This window comes from Mustelus asterias, chromosome 7 (genome assembly GCF_964213995.1).
Source record: "Mustelus asterias chromosome 7, sMusAst1.hap1.1, whole genome shotgun sequence".
Classification (NCBI taxonomy): domain Eukaryota; kingdom Metazoa; phylum Chordata; class Chondrichthyes; order Carcharhiniformes; family Triakidae; genus Mustelus; species Mustelus asterias.
In genome coordinates, this window is record NC_135807.1 from 27148597 (window position 1) to 27166638 (window position 18042).

At 44.1% G+C, this 18042-nt stretch overlaps 1 protein-coding gene across 3 annotated transcripts in view; it reads left to right on the top strand.

The window, feature by feature from the left end:
* Positions 1-18042, top strand: part of col22a1 (collagen, type XXII, alpha 1) — a 339481-nt gene that overhangs the window by 309715 nt on the left and 11724 nt on the right. For all 3 annotated transcript variants that reach the window (XM_078215791.1, XM_078215792.1, XM_078215793.1), the window contains 11 exons: positions 809-862; positions 1808-1861; positions 2459-2512; positions 4750-4794; positions 7336-7389; positions 9000-9053; positions 11327-11380; positions 12663-12734; positions 13881-13916; positions 14074-14118; positions 15972-16151. In XM_078215791.1, the coding sequence (XP_078071917.1) occupies positions 809-862; positions 1808-1861; positions 2459-2512; positions 4750-4794; positions 7336-7389; positions 9000-9053; positions 11327-11380; positions 12663-12734; positions 13881-13916; positions 14074-14118; positions 15972-16151 (702 nt within the window). The remainder of the gene's footprint in view (positions 1-808; positions 863-1807; positions 1862-2458; positions 2513-4749; positions 4795-7335; positions 7390-8999; positions 9054-11326; positions 11381-12662; positions 12735-13880; positions 13917-14073; positions 14119-15971; positions 16152-18042) is intronic.

Consider the following 18042-nt stretch of genomic DNA (forward strand, 5'->3'; position numbering starts at 1 on the left):
ACACCATTTCTGCCAGGCAGAGAGTAGAGTAAGATGTCCCTTGGCTACTCAAACAAAACCAAGGTGGGAAAGAAGCAAGTGGAAGACTTCCCGATGTCCTGTACAGTGGAACATTGTCAAACTTGTGGCCCCTGAACTGGGCAAAGATGGGGCACATATCTTTATAGTCAGGAAGAGTTAAAATTTTCCCAGCACTGCTAGTCCATGTCCTCACAGGACTGTCTCCACCCTCCATTTTAACTCTACTTTGGACTCACCTCCTCAGGGGAACGCCAAGATTTCCTGATTCCCGCCCCTGATCAGTGGACTATCTGACATTCTCGCGCTATGCTCGCAATTCACCATAATTACTGGGATGAAGCCCAGCTGTGAAAATGAGTCAGTCACCTTGGTGTTGCTGTCATTCCATCCACCCAGCCAAACCCAAACAGGATCCAGAACAAAAATCACTGTTGTACAGTTGGAAACAAACAACAGGTCACCAAACCAAGCCAATATTTTGTGAAGGCTTTAGAGATTGAAGCTTAGCTCAATTGTAGGTTTTAGGTGAATAATGATATGAATTGTAGAATCTAATTATTCATACAATATATCCCTGTGATTGCTCTGAGAGGTTTCGCATTGATACAGGTTATTACCCAGTATGAAGTATGAATGTTGCAGAAGGAATGAAAGTGGGGTGTTACTTGCAAAGAGCTCTGACAGTACAAATGAACAGGCAGCCCAAGTTATATAGTATAGCTGCCAATTAACAAACAAGAAAGGACTCCTGCGAAGAGTTAATAGTTGAATCTGTGGATATTTCCAGGGGAAGGAAGGTGCTCGAGGAAGTGAGGGACCTACCGGATTGAGAGGACCGCCTGTAAGTAATCCAGCTCTTCACATTCTTTTGTGTTCAGTCCACATTTGCTTGGGAAAGTCGACAGCATTATTTAACTCTCAAAACACATCATCATCATAGAATATCATAGAATCCCTATATGGCAGAAGGAGGCCATTCGGCCCATCGAGTCTGCACCGACCACAATCCCACCCAGGCCCTATTTCCGTAACCCCACATATTTACCCTATTAATCCCCTGACACTAAGGTCAATTTAACACGGCCAATCAACCTAACCTGTACATCTTTGGATTCAGGGAGGAAACCGGAGCATCCGGAGGAAACCCACGCAGACACAGGGAGAACATGCAAACTCCGCACAGACAGTGACCTGAGGCTGGAATTGAACCTGGGTCCCTGGCGCTGTGAGGCAGCAGTGCTAACCACTGTGCTACCATGCCGCCCATGCCACCCACCTACCTCTTCCTCTCCTGTTTCAAAAATGTTTCCCCTCTGCCCAATTTCTTTCTCTTCTCCTCTGAAAATTCTTTCTCTCTTTTATTGCCACTCATCGAAATGTGTTGAGTCTTCCTTTGTTTCACCTTTCCCCTCCTCTCTTTCATTCTGTTCTTCATTTCTACTTTATTTTCCTTGACTTTGCTGTTCTTTCTTCTTGTATCTCTCCTCTGCTTCTTTTCCTCTATTCTTAGCAAACGCACACCCCATCCTCTTCCACTCCTTGACTCTTCTCGTAAGCTCTGCTGGTTTTGTTTCCCTGAGCCACTCTTCGCACTACTGCAGGGAGCCCAGAAGTTAGTTTGTAAAGCTTTATCAGTGAGGGATGGATGCTAGTTCAGGCTCCCCAATGAGGAAGGAGAGTTTATTTTATTTATGCATTGAGCCTGAATAATAGCTCCAAGGAAAGTACAGGTGAAGATTGCTCTGCCCTGGAATGAAGTAGAAGTCAACTATTATTTTCTTCCTAGGGTCTTGCAGGAAAAGATGGAAAGGATGGAAAACCTGGACCTGCAGGAGAGCAGGTATGAAACTGAAACATTCTACTAAATCCATGCAGTGTTGAAAACTACATATATCATGTTCTCATAGAAAGCAAAATCACTCGGGGAGGCAGTGGCGCAGTGGTATCATCATTGGGCTAGTAATCCAGAGACCCAGAGCAAGATCTGGGTTCAAATCTGGGCAAATGTGAAATTTGAATTCAATGAAAATCTGGAATTATAAGTCAAATAATGGCCATGAAACAATTTTCCTTAAAAACCCATCTGGTTCACTAATGTCCTTCAGGGAAGGAGATCTTATCTAGTCTGGCCCACATGTGACTCCACTGACTCTTAAATGTCCTCTGAAATGAAGAGCAGTTAGGGATGGGCAATAAATGCTGGCCTAGCCAGCGATGCCCACATCCTGCAAAATGATTTTGTTTTCAAATGCTGTTGATTAAAGTCAGTGCCATAACATAACCAAATTCCCTCCAAAGGTTTGTCATTGGAAGAAGATTAAGTTGAAGTTTGCTTTAAAATTTGGGTTCCATCTGAATTAAATGAGGGATCTTTTTAAAAGCTTTTTTTCATTCCATGGGCAAACATTATTCAACAGCCTCTGCTTCTGTATTTCAGGGAAGGCCAGGTAACCCTGGGCCTCCTGGCAGGAATGGACTCCGGGGAATCCCTGTAAGTATTGAATCTCGAACACTAGATTAACATATTCTGGAGTAGCACAAATGGAAAATACTGTGGATGCTGAAAATCCGAAATAGGAAACAAAGGGCCATAGCTTCCTCGGAGTGGCAATCAACAGTGGACTGCCACTCCGTACCCACTTACCTGCGCCCATCTCATCCAACCTTCCTGACTCAGGCTGGGTGAGATTCAGGCAGTGCTGCGTGCTACCAGCTCCAACAGCGAATTATAAAAGAAGCGGTGTAAAGGATGACGCACCTTTTTGTTCACTGTGCTAACTGCCGTAAAGTAGGTGAACTTAAATATCCCATTGATAATAACAGGCTGGGAAGAAACAGGCTGGGGTCCAAGGTAGGTGAATGGCATTTGGGGAAGTGGAGACTCAGACATCGGGGCGGGGTGAGGGGGCATGGAAGTATGACATCGGGGCTTGGGGGGGGGGGGTGACATCGGGGAGTCGGATATCGCAGGGAGGAGTACGACATTGGAGGGGGGGTACAACATCGAGAGCTCATCCAGGTCAGTGGGGTGGTCAGGCCAGTGGCGAATCAGATCTAGGCAGGTTGGGGTGTAAGATCGAAGCAGATTGCTGTGGGTAATCCCATGAAGCTGGGAAAAACCATGGGGTGTGGTGTTGTCGATGGGTATGGAGGGGTGTCCCATGAGGAACTCGGTCTGAGTTTTAAAAATAGTTACGCTGAAGTTAGAAGTGCTTTATTTTTTCTAACTCTTTCAGAGTAACTATGGGTGCAAAACTGGCAGAACCATCTAAAGGCAGTGCTTTGTCAGTTGGTTTCTGAACAATTTCCAGGTAAACCCTTACCTGGGAACCTTTAAGAGGGATTCCCCAGCATATCTTTGGAGTAGCCCCCAAATCCAACGCTGGGGAGCCAGGAAGTTATAGGCCAGAAAGTGCTGGAAATTCTCAACAGATATTTTGTGGAGCATCCCTGGATAGAGAAATAGTTAACGTTTCAGATCTGTTACAAAACAACATTTGCTGGTTTGATTTGACTAGTTTTCAGACAAATATGGATAAGCATATTCAAACAGTGTACTTATGTTGGATTGAAAAGAACCGTCGTAGCTTCAGTCTGTATGACCATGACGAGGCCATGTTGGGCACAAGGGATGCCAGTACGTTCTTGAAATCCAGATTTGCTAAGGCAATACCTTTGCCACATTAAGGAGCTCACATGACCACAAATTTACAATTATTTAATTTTCACTCAGTTTAGTGCTTCTCCTAACTTTCTCCAAAGAAAACAGCCTCTACTGCTACAGATGTTGAAGCCACAGCAGCTGTCATCCTTATCAAGAATGTGAAGTGGAAAGCTAGCTGTTGCTAGAGGTCTGATAGTCTGTGGCAGCAAACTACTGGCCAAAGGTGGCTTCCTGGCTGCTGTCCAAAGTAACAACTGGAGGATCTACAAACCTTAAAAAAGAAAAGGGCTACTTTAGGGTCTTCTCCATCTACCTGAGATTCTTCAGACTCAGTGCATGGACGTGCACTAGGTTCATTTGATGCCGCTTTGTCTGCACATCTAACTGGTGAATGTCCAGGAAAATGAAGCTAGAAATACCCCCATTTACCTCATTTAGATGCCAATGCTCTACATGTGTCTGTTTTAGACTGAGGTACTCTGCCAATTCAGGAAAACATTCTGGAAATCGCAGGGAAAGGCAAAGGAGTAGAGATCCAATATCTTGGGTCCACATCCTTGTTTGCTTCCTCTTTTTGGATTGTTGGAACTACCCTCAGGTGATTGGGAGAGGAATATCAAGGCCTTTTTCTCTTGCTCTTGGTCATGGGGCCAACACGGAAAATTGAGGTTTCTTATTTTTTTTAAACTTTCAGACTCCAGCGGGCTCTGGAGGACTCTTGTGGCCCTAGACTGGGTTGTTTTCAGTGCACACTTTGTGCCACTGAAAATAGCAATTATATTACAGTAATAAAGCAACTTCAACTTCAGAAGAAGCATCATGACTGGAAAACTAACCTTACCTACAAAACTCCAATTAACCATCTCATGTTGTAAACAATACTTTTCGTTTACGTTTCCCTGAAAGTTCACCGTATACTCTGATTCTTTGGCTTGGCTTCATGGGAGATGGCATGGTAGACTATTTCATCAGAATACATGTGCTTAAATGAGAGATTGGAACAAAATATATCTGAAGGGGAAAATAATGATTTGAATCATTGATACGCTAACTCTTTTACACAGGGTTTTAAAGGTCCAAAAGGTGCTGCTGGCTCAGTTGGTCCAAGAGTAAGTATTGGAAATATCAAACAAGCAGAAAGTTGAAATGAAAAGGCACATCATGAAATACTGAGCATATGACAGAAAGCTATTCTTGTACCACACACAAAAACATGTCGATTTGCAACCACTGGGTTTCAATGTCCATGGGTAATGAGTGGAAAAATCTCCCAATGTTTCTGTTCCTATTCCTGCCAGAAAATAAAGTGGATATTGCCTCCCTGGACCTCAGCAAGGCACAAGACTATGGCTAGAATTCTCCGGCCGTTCATGCCAAGCTGCCACTGCCAGCGAGAACAGAGAATTTGGAGCTCAGCCAAATCCCTGTTCACTGCAACGGGACCGGAGAATCCCAGCTCTGGGCGAGGTCGGAGAATCCCTTCCTTTATCATATATAGTTAGCTACTACAAAAGGTACAAACCCATGGGTAGATGGAGATATATTAAAACAGTTTAGCAACCAGTTGGTCGGTGGATAACACTGACAATTATCTCATTGTCAGCCAATTACAAATGGAGTACTACAGGTTTCAATAATGGGGTCACTAGGTGGGGTGAAGTTGTTTTATGCCAGCAACTGGATATGCTGCCATTTGTACACTGTGCTCGATCTTCTTTCTACTGAAGCCCATGGAATGATAGAACATAGAACATTACAGCGCAGTACAGGCCCTTCGGCCCTCGATGTTGCGCCGACCAGTGGTACCAATCTAAAGGGATGATAGTTGAGACTGTGTTTTGATGACTCATTCCTTCATCTCATTATTGTTTTAAAGTTTATTTATTAGTGTCATAAGTAGACTTACATTAACACTGCAATGAAGTTATTGTGAAAATCCCCGAGTCGCCACACTCCGGCGCCTGTTCAGGTACACCGAGGGAGAATTTTGCATGGCCAATGTACCCTAACCAGCATGTCTTTCAGACTGTGGGAGGAAACTGGAGCACCTGAAGGAAACCCATGCAGACACGCTGAGAACTTGCAGACTCCGCACAGACAGTGACCCAAGCTGGGAAATCGAACACAGGTCCCTGGCGCTGTGAGGCAGCAGTGCTAATCATTATTGTGTTATTTGGTTTGAAGTGAAAATTCTTGGCATTATTTCGCCCGTTCAAAGGGAAATAGAAACTGTGTAATCGGCTGCTGATTTCTCTTGAGCCTGCTCCACAATGCTGGCACTGAACAATTTCACCCCTCTAACTTTTTAACTTGAATAATGATTTAAAGTAAGGAACTCTGTCCAAATTTGCAAACTAAACAACACTATTGGCAGGGTCCGGTGATGTATTCCAATGCACAGAAATTCAAGTGAATCCACATCAGCTTGATCAGTGGATGGGAAAACAGCAGTTCAATTTGGGAAATGTAAGGATAGTAAATTTGGCAGAGGGAGGTTGATGACCATTATGTACAAAATGGGAATTTACTGTCCTAAGATTAAGTTTAGAAGACTTGTAAAGGAATATGGTCGAAGGCACTTAAAATGATGCATTCCTGTATTTCCAGTATCTGCTCACCTGACCTTGAAAAAAGCCCAAAGATCAAATCATTCCAGGACTTTAAATAATTCTCTACTAAAACAGACCTAAGATCCTCTTTATTACTGAAGGCAGTTCAGAGGTGGTTCACCAGATTGGTTCCAGGGATGAAAGGACTGTCGTATGTTGATTAGCCTGGGCTTGTACTTGCTGGAGTTCAGAAAAATGAGGTGATTGAGGTATATAAAATGCTAAAGGGGATTGATAAGGTGGACGTTGAACAGATGGTCCCCGTTTGGGATAGTCTAGAACAAGAGGTCATAGATACTAGGGGGGAGTTTTCCCGTCCCACCCGCTATGGGTATTGTGGCAGGCAGGACACAGACCAGGCAAATGTCCATTGATTCGGGTGGGATTAACTGACCTTGAGGCGAGACCGGATGGAAAATCCCACCCGCAGACTGAGAGGAGGTAAGTTCAAAACTGAGATGAGGAAAAACTACTTCTCCCAGAGGGTTGTGAATCTGGGGAACTCACTGCTCCAGGGTACAGTGGAGGCAGAATCAATCAGCAGATTCAAGAAAGCGATAGATACGTTTCTGGTGAAAAGCAGGATAAAGGACTATGAGGAGCAGGCAGGGAGGTGGAGTTGAGACCATGGTCATGTTAAATGGTGGAGCAGGCTCAAAGAGCTGAAAGCCTGCTCCCGCTCTTAATTCCTACCTTCCCATATTCCTACGTTCTTATGTTCCCATGGTACTTTTGCGCTTGTCGAGACACCCTCCAAGAATTCTTTGGCAAAATACTTAGTCCAAACAAGTAAAAGCTGTTTGGATTGGTTTTCACTTGAATTGTCATTGACTAAAATATCAGTGGCTTGGATCTCATTTTTGTCTCCTGGAATATGAGAAGTTAATGCTGAGGAAAAAATAACCTTCGCATCAGTATTCAATTGATAAGCCTAGGCCAGTTCTGAGCCAAAGTAATAGGTAGGCTCCTGCTGCTCTATATCAGAAAAACTAAGCATGGACAGAAGAGTCTTTTAACATCAATTTGTATTTCTTTATACAGGGTGAAGTAGGAAATGTTGGGCCACCAGGTCAGTCAGGACCGCGGGGGAACGATGTAAGTTTCAAACATCAATTTCAGTATTTTTAAAATTCATTCAAGGGATGTTGCCTTTGCTATATAGGTCAGTGTTTATAGTCCATTCCAAATTGCCTTCAAAAAGATGGTGATGAACTGCTTCTTGAACTGCTGCTGTCCATGTGGTGTAGGTACACACACAATGCTGTTAGGACAGAGCAGCAAGATTTTGACCCAAGCAACAATGGTTGAATGGCGATATATTTCCAAGTCAGGATGGTGAGTGGTTTGGAGGGGCATTTACAGGTGATGGTGTTCCCAGGTATCTGCTGCTCTTGCCCCTCTTGATAGTAGTTGTCCTGTGTTTAAAGGGTGCAGCCTTAGGAGCCTTGGTGCGTTCCTGCAGTCTATTTTGTAGATGGTACAGACTGTTGCCGCTGTGCATCGGTGGTGGCGAGAATTAATGTTTGTGGATAGAGTGCCAATCAAGCAGGCTGCTTTGACCGGGATATTGTCAAGCTTCCTGAGTGTTGTTGAAGTTGCATTCATCCAGGCAAGTGGAGAATATTCCATCACAGTCCTGACTTGTGTCTTGTAGATTGTGGACAGGCTTTGGGGAGTCAGGAGGTGAATTACTCGCCACAAGATTCCAAGCCTCTGACCTGTTCTTGTATTCATATGGCTGGTCCAACTAAGTTTCTGGTCAATGGCAGCCCCCACAATGTTAAAAATGAGGGATTCGGTGATGGTGATGCCATTAAATATCAAGGGGCGTTGGTTAAATTCTCTCTTGTTGGAGATAGTCATGGCCTGGCACTTGTGTAACATAAATGTTACGTGCCACTTGTCAGCCCAAGCCTGGACATTGCAGAGACATTGTTACATCTTTGGTAGTGTAATAAATCCATGGAGGCGAAGGACCCGTCACCAAAACTTCCTTTATTTACAAGACATACGACACAACAGAGTGCTCCCTGTGTGCTCCCTGCTTCAGCAGGCAGAGAGACTGACACACCTGCTTTAAATAGGGAACATGAAGCTCCCTGATTGGGCCATCAATTAGGACTCAATCAGGGAGTTCATACTCTAGCAGTCCAACCTCATTTGCCTGACTGAAGTCATCTTTGGTAGGATGACCAGGAACTCAGTATCCTGATGTGCCACACCTCGTCCTCGCTCTCAACACTAAGTGAGGCCGATCCCATATTCTGCATTGGATAAGGCTCTGGATATAACCAGCAGGCTGGATTGTAAGTGGGATGAATTGTGGGAGAAAGATTTCCCCTGAAGGACAGCAACCCCAATGACTAACTCAACAATTCTCAAGAGTGGGAGCGAATGCTCAAGTGGGTGCTTGGACTCAAATCCACTTTCTGACGCAGATTTGGGAGTGCTGTGAACTGAGCCAAATGTGGTATAGCCCCATTTGTAACTGGTGTGAAGTGTGCTGTTCTAGTAGATGGAGGATGTAAAGCACCAGACAGCATCATTGAAATATAATGCAGAAAACACCAAGTTAACCTTTAAAACCTACTTACTGGCCCACTTGGGTCCCAAAGTGCAAATGTAGTAACAAACTCATATTTATTCAATCACTGTACTTTCCTGCTTGTCTCTGTTTTATTATGGATCGCTGTTTATATTTTTAGGGTGAACAAGGACCTCCAGGACCTCAGGGTCCTCCTGGTTTAAGAGGCGATCAGGTAAAATACATGCATGTCAGGGAGAGTTCAGGCCACTGAGGGAGACATTGCCTTCTGTCTGAAGCCTTGGAACCTTTTTATGGCTGATTCTGATGGAAGCAAACCAACACACTAGGCAAAAAAGTGCTTACTCAAAGATATTTTATATGTGCATTGTGTGCCACTTTACCTTCAGTCTTTGCAACAAAGCTTCCATCTCCTTATCTATTTAAGTAGCTTTCCTCACTCTCGAACACCCAAGACACACTGAGATTATGCTGAACAGCATCTGTCTTTGGCTACCAATGTTATTTCAGATGCCTAACTGCTTCATAATTCAGTTCAACTGGATTAATGCTCCTTCCATTTCACTGGCTTGACATCAGAGATACGGTTCAGCCTAGTTGGCTGAAAATAGCAAACACTTAAATAAACCAGCATTCTCCCAATGGCTTTCCATAATCCGTCATTCTTCTCAGTAATTTCTGGACTCATAACAGGCAAACAGACAATGTGAGTATGATAGTTTTGTTAGTCACTGGCCTAATTTCCCTCTTCCCTGCTGGCAAGTGGGATTAGGTGGGCAGGTCAGGGCATTTCATGCGTCGGTGCAGACTCGATGGGCCGAAGGGCCTCTTCTGCACTGTATTTACCTGTGATTCGAGTCTTCTGTGATTCCGTGATTCTTGGGTCATCTTGGTATGACTCCAGTCAGTGACATATTAGGCTTTGGGAGGGTAAATACTGATTTAGTTGGGCGTTGACCATGCAATAGTGTAAAACGACCGATAGTGAATCAGAAGCCCATTTTACATCTCTTCTATTGAAGTTAACCGAAATAAGAGTCACAAGAGATGTAAAATGGGCTGCTGCCACCCATGCTCCACTATCATGTAGTTTCAAAATCTACCTGGTTGTTTCTAAAGATGGATAGTTAACAAGGAGGAGTAGATTTGGCATCATTCTAGAACAACAAAGGGAAAATGAGGATAACTGTCTTTACATAATGGGCTGCGGCAGGAAAGAAAGCAGGTGAAGCCGTAAATAGGTGGTATGCCTGGTTGCCCCATCACAATTTTAGGAGTGACTGCAGAGACATTTATTGGGTGGGATACCCACCATCGCCCAACTGAGGCCCATAAGTGGTCCATTGATGCCCATTTAAAGACCTCGTCCCGCCACTCCTCAGTTTTAATGAAAAGCAGGAGGGACCAACGTGTGGCCCAGCAGGTTTGTCTCTGAGAGCTGTTGTCTAGGAAAAGGAAGGGATGCCTCTTAGCTGGGTGTCAATCAGAGGCTGCCTGCACACAGTTTTCCTGCTCCCTCCCTCCCCTTGTCCAACATGCCCTCCTCACGCCCCCCCTCACGCCCCCCTCCCCCCCCCCCACTCACCCCCCACTCCCTCCACCCCCTCACAAGGGCCTGCCTGAGGTCCCCGGAGTTCCAGGCTCATCGCTGATCACCTCCTCCTTGGCCTAGCTTCATTTTCAGCATTGGCAAAGGCTCTAGTGGTACTGCCCATGCTTCAGAGCTGCCAGCCTGAATTGGTCAGCAGCTCCACGAGATGAAACTTCCCCCTGGAACAGACTTCTCGCCTCCAAAAGTCCCTCAACCAAAGAATTAAAGCAAGGTGAGCTGGTCAAGAAGAGATAGGCCCACCATTAGCATTTACACTGGGATACAGAGAGCCTAATGGGCTGTTGGAGCATAGAAAGTCTTTCCTGGAGTAGTTATTGAGAAAGATGATGATTTTCTTTTAAATTGGAGAACCGGACTTTCACCACATGGACACTATGGGCCAAATGGCCTACCTCTGTATGCATTCTATAGTTTTGAAGTGACCAGATTCCCATATGTGTCCAACACTTATCCATCCAAACACAGTAATAACCTGCTTGATTCGATAGAGATCTTCACAATCATGAAGGTTTACAGTAGAAACCTGTGTGTGTGGCGGGGGGGGGGGGGGGGGGGGTGCGTGTGTCTATGTGTGTGTGGGGGGTGTGTGTGTCTGTGTGTGGGGGAAGGACTCAAGACTCTTTGCGCTACCTAATGCGATGATGGGAAGATGACTTTCAGATAATCGGAAATAATTAATGGATAATTAGAGGAGATTTATTACTTCAGAGGTTGGATAAAATATATAATTCACCTATTATTAAAACATAATTTAAGGGTTTTTTCAGAGCAATAAACACTAAGCAGAGAGTGGGACAGGACTAGCTGACCTGAAAAGACACTGATGAAGACCATCAATTGCCTGTGCCCTAATTGCCTATGTGTTGTGTTTACAGGGTAAAAGTGGTCCGCCCGGCCCTGAAGGAAAGCCTGGTAATCCAGGTATCCAGGTAAAATGTCTAGTTATCTTTTGTTACATTTTGATGTCCTGGTATGCCTCACAAAAGCTGGCACTATATAGAGAATTTGACTGACCACGATATCTGGATGCTGAAGTTACAGGCAGCATGGTGGCACAAGGGTTAGCACAGCTGCCTTATAGGGTCAGGGACACATGTTTGATTCCAACCTTGGGTAACTGTGTGGAGTTTGCACATTCTCCCTGTGCTTTCTTGGGGTTCCTCTGGGTGCTCCAGTTTCCTCCCACAGTCCAAAGATATGCAAGTTAGGTGAAGTAAAGTTTATTTATTAGTCACAAGTAAGGCTTACATTAACACTGCAATTAAGTTACTGTGAAATACCCCTAGTTGCCACAGTCCACTGCCTGTTCGGGCCAATGCATCTAACCAGCACATCTTTCAGAATGTGGGAGGAAACCGGAGCACCAGAGGGAACCTACGCAGACACAGGGAGAACATACAAATTCCACACAGACAATGGCCCAAGCGGGAATCGAACCCAGGTCCCTGGCGCTGTGAAGCAGCAGTGCTAATCACTGTGCTACTGTGCCGCTCTGATTTCCTCCCACAGTTCAAAGATGTGCAGGTTGGGTGAATTGGCCATACTCAATTGTCCCTTAGTGTCCCACGATGTGTAGGTTATGGGCATTAGCAGAGTAAATATGTGGGGTTACGGAGAGTGGACCTGGGTAAGATTCTTTGTCAGAGAGTTCGTGCAGAAGGAGACCATGCATTGACAATAATTCCACCCGCTCTATCCCTGCAACCCCACACCTTTCCCATGGCTAATCCATCTAACTACACACCTTGAGACATTAAGGGGCAATTTAGCATTAGCCAATGCACCCAACCTGCACATTTTTGAACTGTGGGAGGAAATCGGAGCATCCAGAGGAAATCCACACAGACATGAGGAGAACGTGCAAGCGCCACACAGACAATCATCCAAGGCCTGAACTGAACCCGGGTCCCTGGAGCTGTGAGGCAACGATGCTAACCACTATGCCGCCATGCCGCCAGTCAACACTCACAGCCATTTGACAAACATTTCTGTAACCTCAAAGTGGTGAGGCAAACATTTTCCAATGTCAGTGTCCTGTCATCATTCACGCTGCAAAAAACATGGCTATTTTTTGGATAGGAACAATTCTTCGCTAAGAACTAAAAATATTCTAATTCTCAGACAGACCACGGATTAGTCGATCGATGCATTTGTTTTTTTTAGATGTTAGGGAGTAGACTATTTTTCACCTGAACTTATTTTGAAATTCAGGGACCAAAAGGTTCGAAAGGAACAAATGGAGAGCCAGGTTTTCCAGGGCTCCAGGGTCTGCCAGGATCACAGGCAAGTGTCATTTATCTTATTCTTTTTCTCACAACTGAGGGGCAATTGTTCTTTAAAAATATGTTTGGTGAACACTTTGCAAAAACAAACTTCCCTTTTTAAAACAACACAGAAGGATAGAAGGGGGACTCCACATCCCTGCATCAGATTAGCAATGTGTGTTCTCAATTCTGGTTCCTTAGCAAGGCTGTTTTCAAAGTCATAGAACCATAGAAAGGTCACGGCACAGAAAGAGGCCATTCAGCCCATCGAGTCTGCACCAGCCAAAAAAGAGATAGAAAAAGAAACTAGCCCCTCATTTTAGTTCCATGTTCCAGCACCCGGATCCATAGCCTTGCAAGTTACAACACTTCAGGTGCAGGTCCAGGTACCTTATAAATATTGAGTGTTTCCATTTCAACCACCAATTTGGGCAGGGATTCCAGACACCCACAACCCTCTGGGTGAAAAATATTTTCCTCTTGACCTTTGCAATCCTTCTATCAATCGTTTTGGGAGGGATTTTCCGGAGGTGGCTAGCCATTAGCCGGCAGCAGAATCTTCTAGTCCCACCATTGTCAACAGGTCCGGTTGAAAGCACCCCTTACCAGCAGGAAACACACGGCAGGGCTCTGTCGGTGGCGTGACTGGAAGATCTCGCTGCCTTGAATGGCCAGAAAGTTCCAGCCCTTAAATCTACCCCCCTCCCCCTAGTTATTGACCCCTGAGCTAGTGAAAACAGGTCTTTCCTGGCCACCCTATCTAGGCCCCCCTCATAATTTTGTACACCTCAAGTCCCAGCATAAAGATGTTTAGATAACCATATTGTTGATGGCACAGAGAGAAACACTATTAATTAGTACCCTATGGATTAATAACCTAATGACGGTGTTGTAGGGCTACAGTCTATTTGCAGTACTCTTTCAGTGATGGTGCAGATCATGATTAATCAAGCTGATTGAATAATTCAAATTACATTTCTAGATCCTTAAGTGCAAAATCAATATGTTCTAAATCCTTTTATTTTCCAGTGCAATGCATTTTGTCTAGATCGAAAAATTATTAGTTTTAAACCGCTGATCCTTGTCGATAAATCTTCCATGAACTTGCCCCACCTTTCCTCTTCTTGCAAGTTAGTGTTTATCACCTTCTTTTCTTCATGAACAGGGACAGCCAGGAGAGGCAGGGAATCCAGGAAAAACAGTAAGTAAAGCACAATGTGTCTATTTTCACCTTCTTCTAATAGTAACCATCTGTTCATGACTATTATTAAACTCACTCTAAACTGGGCCGCAGGATACATCTCCTCATTATGTTCAAGATGTAACAGTTTGTAAACTGGCTTTGCTCTTTGGTGCAGGGATCTCCAGGCAAATCCGGTGACCGGGGGTCCAAAGGAGAGATGGTAAGTGAAGAAATGATGACGATAAATGGAATGTCACCGACACTATCATAAACAATAGACAAACCCAATAAACTGATCCACCACCCATTAAACGAGGTACAGATCCTATGTAAAAGGGTCCAGCTGAATATGCAATGTTATTCACTTTGTAGTTAACTAAATCCATTGCTGCTGAGGCAAGCATCGCTCCTCTGGTGAGATTAGTTGAAATCATCATACATCTCAGATCAAATCTGGAACTTAATTGGTCTGTGTGGCTCGTACTGCACTGATTCACATATTTATTCACCAAGCCATCAAGACTCCACACAATTCAATTTTAAAAGGAGATAGGCGTGCAGCATGTTAGTATAATGAAATCAGGACAGATTTGTATAATTACAACTTGGGGGTTGAGCATTATCCAGATCGAGTGCAAAAGAAAATACCTGGTTGGAAGGATTTCAAGCTGCGATCAGGACCCGCCAATTTTCCTCCATTGAAATGAATAAAATGGTTCTGTAAGGAGTGTGTAATCCTTCACACTAGACTTTTCTGTGCTTCACTTTAATACCTGATGCACTATCAATTACGATACGAAGACTCCAGTGAGTGAGTGAAACTAATAGGCTTTTATTCACAAAGAACAGGAGCACACCCTTGTAGCTGACCTGGTCTAGACTGAGGTAAGGAGGAGGAACTATCACCTTTATACCCCACTCTGGGTGGAAAGGGAGGAGTCTCAGGTGGAAAGGAAGGAGTCTCGGGCCAGGTGCAGCATGGGTGTGTCCAGGCATATACATGTAGTAACAGTGGTTCACCACAATACCCAGATACTAACCTGGTTGATGGACAGGAGTCCATGTATGGGGGCCTTTGCATCCCAGCCAATATTCCTCATTCAATCAACACACCAGAAATAGATTAATTAGTCATTTATCTTGCTGGTCATTTGTGGGCTTTTAGAGAGAGAGAAGTTTCCATTGAGAATCGCTACAGTGCAGAAAGAGCTCATTCAGCCCATCAAGTCTGCACCGACTCTCCGCAAGAGCATCCCACCCAGGCCCTCACCTCCACCCTGTCGCCATAACCCCATGCATTTATCATGGTCAATCCACCTAACCTGCACATCTTTGAACAGTGCAAGGAAACCAGAGCACCCAGAGGAAAGCCACGCAGACACGAAAAGAACGAACAAAACTCCACAGTCACCCAAGACTGGAATCAAACCCGGGTCCCTGGCACTGTGAGGCAGCAGTGCTAACCACTGTGCCACCGTGCTGCCCACATGCTGTGCACATGTATGCCACCATGGTAACAGCACTACAAAAATGATTTAATTGTTGTGAAGGGACGTCATTGGAATATGATGGGATGCATATAAATACAAACCTGTTTGTTCTTTAATTTGAATTCAGAGAATAATTGTTCCAAAAGAAAGAGTAATTGATAACACAATGAGAAATATTTTTAACGAGACTCTGAGAACAACTTCTGTCAGACAAATGTTTTTTTGTCCTTACCCACAAAAATGTTCTGTTCTCCCTCTGAGGATGGGGTGATGAAGAACTCTGGGAATTTGATCTCCAGTTGTTGTATTTTAATGACTTGCTATTATGACAAGTATATTTCTTATACTCTATTTCTAATTCCAGCAAAATAGGTTTATTCTTTCATTAGACAAGGCGGTCAGAGAACTCTTCCAACCATGTTCATGATGCCAGTGACCAAATTGTTATGCTGTTATAATTTGATGGAGTAGAGATAACTAAAGATCGGGATAAATGAGAAAAGGCACAACAATTGTTTGTCTTAAGTTTTCTGTTTTTTATTTCATTTACTTCCAAGGTTTTATTTGCTTTTCTTTTGGGCAGGGCGACCGAGGTATCAAAGGTGAAAAAGGAACCCCAGGAGACAGAGGAGAGTCTGGTGATCCAGGGCTTCCAGGTATAAAAGGACACACTGGGATGATGGGTCCAGTGGGGCCTCCAGGAGAAAGAGGCCCAGTTGGGACACCAGGACAGTTAGGCCCTCCTGGTATACCTGGAGAAAGAGTAAGTACCCGAATACTGATATCGACCCTGGTTACTAATTATAAGGTTTAAGGTTTTGAGGTATAAAACATTTCTATTTTATAAAAAAATTCTAAGATCTGAATTTTTAAAATTTCTAACCCGACGGTCCTTAGTTGTTTATAAGTCCAGAAGTTTACACTCCATTACAAACAAATGGCACATTTACTTTTGATACCAAACCAGGACAAAGCAGCACCACATCTACAATTCACTCTCTCCACCACCGATCCTCAGTAGCAGCAGTGTGTACTATCTAAAAGATGCACTGCAGAAATTCACCAAAGATCCTTAGACAGCACCTTCCAAATCCACAACCGCTTCCATCTAGAATGACAAGGGCAGCAGACACATGGAACGCCACCACCTGCAAGTTCTCCTCCAAGCCACTCACCGCCCTGACTTGGAAATATGTCACTGTTCCTTCGCAGTCGCTGGGTCAAAATCCTGGAATTCCCTCCCTAACGCCATTCTGGGTCAACCCCCAGCACATGGATTGCAGCGATTCAAGAAAGTGGCTCACTACCACCTTTTCAAGGGCAACTAGGGATGGGCAATAAATGCTGGCTACCCAGCAACACCCATGTCCCACGAATGAGTGAGCGAGTAAACCAAATGGTCATTAATAAAGTCACATTCTAATGTCAACATATTTTAACCCAAGCCCCACACTAAACCTAGTAAAATCAACAGTTAAAACCACTTCCTATCGTAACACCAGAGAATAAAGGTTTCCGACTGATAGAGATCAGTTAAAATGATGCATGATTTGTTTAGGCATGAGATGTCATCTGAGGTGTTTCTATTTCTTCAAAGTAGAAAAACCCTTGATATTAGACTTCATAACAACATTGGCACCATAAATTCATTGAGCATAGTTCTCAAAAACATTTGTTCCCCAATTATCGTGACTTAATTGTCGAACAGAAATTTCATCTGACCATTTTAAAAGGGGCTAACTTAAATGTTCATAAACATTAGTCGACTCTATACAACACCCCTAGCAACATTATACTATTACCAATTTTTACATAGCGTTCTGAGTTATGCATGCCAAACGAGCTCAGATGAAAAAAAAATCCTTCCGCACCAGGAATTCCTTCAGAGAATGGAGCTTCAAAATTTGAATCCATACTTAAAGGTGGAATCAACATAAACGTAGAAACTAGAAGCAGGAGTCAGCCATTTGGCCCTTCGAGCCTGCTCCACCATTCATATTTATCATGGCTGATCATCAAATTCAATTTCCTGATCATAACTCCTTTTTGTGTCCAGTTTTAGACTGATTAATTTTCTAGAAACACCAGGTTAAAGTCCAACAGGTTTATTTGGTAGCAAATACCATTAGCTTTCGGAGTGCTGCTCCTTCGTCAGATGGAGTGGAAATCTGCTCTCAAACAGGGCACAGAGACACAAAAATCAAGTTACAGAATACTGATTAGAATGCGAATCCCTACAACCAGCCAGATCTTAAAGATACAGACAATGTGGGTGGAGGGAGCATTAAGCACAGGTTAAAGAGATGTGTATTGTCTCCAGACAGGACAGCCTGCAAGTCCAGGAGGCAAGCTGTGGGAGTTACTGATAATGTGACATAAATCCAACATCCCGGTTTAGGCCGACCTCATGTGTGCGGAACTTGGCTATCAGTTTCTGCTAAACCGGGATGTTGGATTTATGTCACATTATCAGTAACCCCCACAGCTTGCCTCCTGGACTTGCAGGCTGTCCTGTCTGGAGACAATACACATCTCTTTAACCTGTGCTTAATGCTCCCTCCACTCACATTGTCTGTATCTTTAAGATCTGGCTGGTTGTAGGGATTCGCATTCTAATCAGTATTCTGTAACTTGATTTTTGTGTCTCTGTGCCC